The 2,619-nt window shown below is 38.0% G+C and overlaps 1 protein-coding gene across 1 annotated transcript; it reads right to left on the bottom strand.

Annotated features, from left to right (window-relative positions):
- Positions 1–701: 701 nt before the first annotated feature.
- LOC137588831 (serine/threonine-protein kinase pim-3-like) lies at positions 702–2,378 on the bottom strand. Its single transcript, XM_068306125.1, has 4 exons — positions 2,211–2,378; positions 1,855–2,038; positions 1,604–1,747; positions 702–799 (listed from the first exon to the last, which is right to left on the bottom strand). The coding sequence occupies exons 1-4, from the start codon at positions 2,376–2,378 to the stop codon at positions 702–704; spliced, it is 594 nt and encodes a 197-aa protein (XP_068162226.1).
- Positions 2,379–2,619: the final 241 nt, after the last annotated feature.

The raw sequence follows: 2,619 nt of genomic DNA, 5'->3' as shown, positions 1-2,619 counted from the left end.
CACACACACACACACGCACGCACACACACACACACACACTCACACACACACACACACACACACACACACACACACACACAAACGCACAAACGCACACACACACACACACACACACACACACACACACACACACACACACACACACACACACATGCACACTCATTCAATGAAATATCGAGATAGACTGCAGATCTTTTTAACTGATTTTTTTAAACATATTAAGAAGCATACATAAGTTCAGACAGTCAGTTCTACATCAGATCCCATCTTGAAGGCTTTGGGCCAGCTTCAGGGCAGGTCTGATTACAAACGGTCCAAGTTTACCCAAATTGGCTCCTCTTTAAGTTCTTCCAATCCAATCCAATCCAACTTTATTTGTTCTCAAACTGGCCCTTTTGACCTCTTGCTCAGAGGCAGTACATTGGTAAAACTGTCACCACGTCCTTTATCACCCAGATGCAATTTTCTGAATGAAACATGAATGAGGCATATTTGGCTCAGTGATCATAATTTTTCTAGACATCAAATGTTGAATTTTGATGGAGATTGATCTGTCTGTCTGTCTGTCTGTCTGTCCGTCTGTCCGTCTGTCCGTCCGTCCGTCCGTCCGTCCGTTCATCCGTTTGGTTGGTTGTTTGTTTATCTTTTACAGATGACATTGATTGTATCCACGATGAATGTTTCTTATGGTGTCCTGAACTTCAATTCTGACACATCCAGGGATGCTGCTGCAGATCTTCTAGGGTGACACGACTCTCAGAATTTGAATTTAAACACTTTTTCAAGAAATCCTGGCATTCTGTGATTGAAAAGGACAGAAAGCAAAAAAAAGGTTAGAAGCTTCAGATACCTCAGACCAGATGTTTATATACAGTATGTGTATTGTGTACATGTGTATGTGCATATGTACAGTATATACAGTGCGCCCTCTAATTTTTTGATAATATGATATATGTTAATATGTTTACAATATGTGAATATGTATATTTCATATGTTGCATATGTTAACATGTATGCATATTATTTAAGTATTAATGTATGACCCCCCCCACCCTGCTGCCACGATCGCACAAATTTCCCCACTGTGGGACTATGAAGGATCATTATCTTATCTTATCTCGCTCATTCGCGCATCAACCCTAGCGACTCTACTCATCGCGGATTTTTGGTTAGTAGTCACATGATGCGGTATGCACATTCAATTGGCTGACGGCATCTGGAAGTGTGATCTGTTCCATCAGTCTCGGACTTTCGTGAGACACAAAAGTGCTTTATACATATATACTGTATATACTGTATATATATATATATATATATATATATATATATATATATATATATATATATATATATATATATATATATATATATATATAAATAAAAAAAATTCCCTCTCACCCTTGTGGGGTGGTATCTGTGTGTCATCCTCAAATGTATATATATATATATATATATATATATATATATATAGATAGATAGATAGATAGATAGATAGATAGATAGATAGATAGATAGATAGATAGATAGATAGATAGATAGATAGATAGATAGATAGATAGATAGATATAAGTTAGGTTGCATATTTACACCAACATTGTCCTACCCTGGCTCACGTTTTTCAGCTCACTCCTGATAGGTATCAAAGAAATATAGATGACCGGCTCTTCTGTCAGGATATCATAAAGGACTTCACCTAACTGTAAGACTTTATTCTGCTCAGCCTTGTCTTTCATCATTTGTTGGTCATCTGTAAGGAAACACACAAGGTTTTGCAAGTTGCATAGACAGACATATAGAGGGGTGGGCATAGGCAGGCCAAACTTTCATGAAAGATGGGTGAAAAAAATGATTTACCAGTCATCACATTGTCAATCAAATGTGTCTCCCACATGAAGGAGCTGTAGCCGAAGTCGATGACTCTCACTCGAGGGCCATTGGAATTAAGTTCAACAAGAATGTTGTCAGTTTTTATGTCGTTGTGCGAAACTCCCTTAGATATCATGTCAATGGCTGCTGCCACCAACTGTCTCATGATGTTCTGTGAAGAAAATGGAGGAAAAAATTAGAATATGGGAAGTAGGGACTGCTGCTTTTTTACTTTGACTTCATCATACGTGACAGTTTTTTTCATGAAAATTTTAGGAAAACTTTAGTTCATTTGCAAAGATGAGGAAGAATAAATATTGAGGACAATTTCAGTTGAGCCTTACCTTAGCCTGATGTTCTGATAGTGAATTCATTGTGTAGGCCATCAAAGTCTTACAGGGCTCTGGTCTCTCAATGATTAGGATTACTATGTCGCCCAGTCTGTACCAGTCAATCAGTGTCACAGCTGGCGACTGACCCACTGATTCTGGTCCGCCTGCTAGTTGCTGCATAATCGCCGCCTCCCTTGGAATCTTATATTTCTTATTATTTATAATCTAGAGGAGAATATAAATACAAATTATTCATTCATTCATCTTCAGCAGCCACACCCTCATACCTACTGGCAATTTGAGACCGACCAGTTCACCTGAAGTGCATGGGACATGCGATAATAAACAATACTATCCATCCATCCATGACAATATCGATGATAATACCTTCTGAAATATCAAAGGTAATATCGATGATAAT

Source organism: Antennarius striatus, chromosome 21 (assembly GCF_040054535.1).
Source record: "Antennarius striatus isolate MH-2024 chromosome 21, ASM4005453v1, whole genome shotgun sequence".
Taxonomy (NCBI): domain Eukaryota; kingdom Metazoa; phylum Chordata; class Actinopteri; order Lophiiformes; family Antennariidae; genus Antennarius; species Antennarius striatus.
The sequence above is the reverse complement of the archived record's forward strand: the minus strand, read 5'-3'. Positions and strand labels throughout refer to the sequence as shown.

What these genes read in the sequence shown, in the direction of transcription:
- LOC137588831 (XM_068306125.1), bottom strand. Translation starts at nt 2,378, where the DNA reads ATGCAGCAACTAGCAGGCGGACCAGAATCAGTGGGTCAGTCGCCAGCT. An exon ending in TATCAGAACATCAGGCTAAG is followed by an intron (nt 2,039 to 2,210) that starts GTAAGGCTCAAC and finishes TTTTCTTCACAG; the next exon opens with AACATCATGAGACAGTTGGT. An exon ending in GATTGACAATGTGATGACTG is followed by an intron (nt 1,748 to 1,854) that starts GTAAATCATTTT and finishes GTTTCCTTACAG; the next exon opens with ATGACCAACAAATGATGAAA.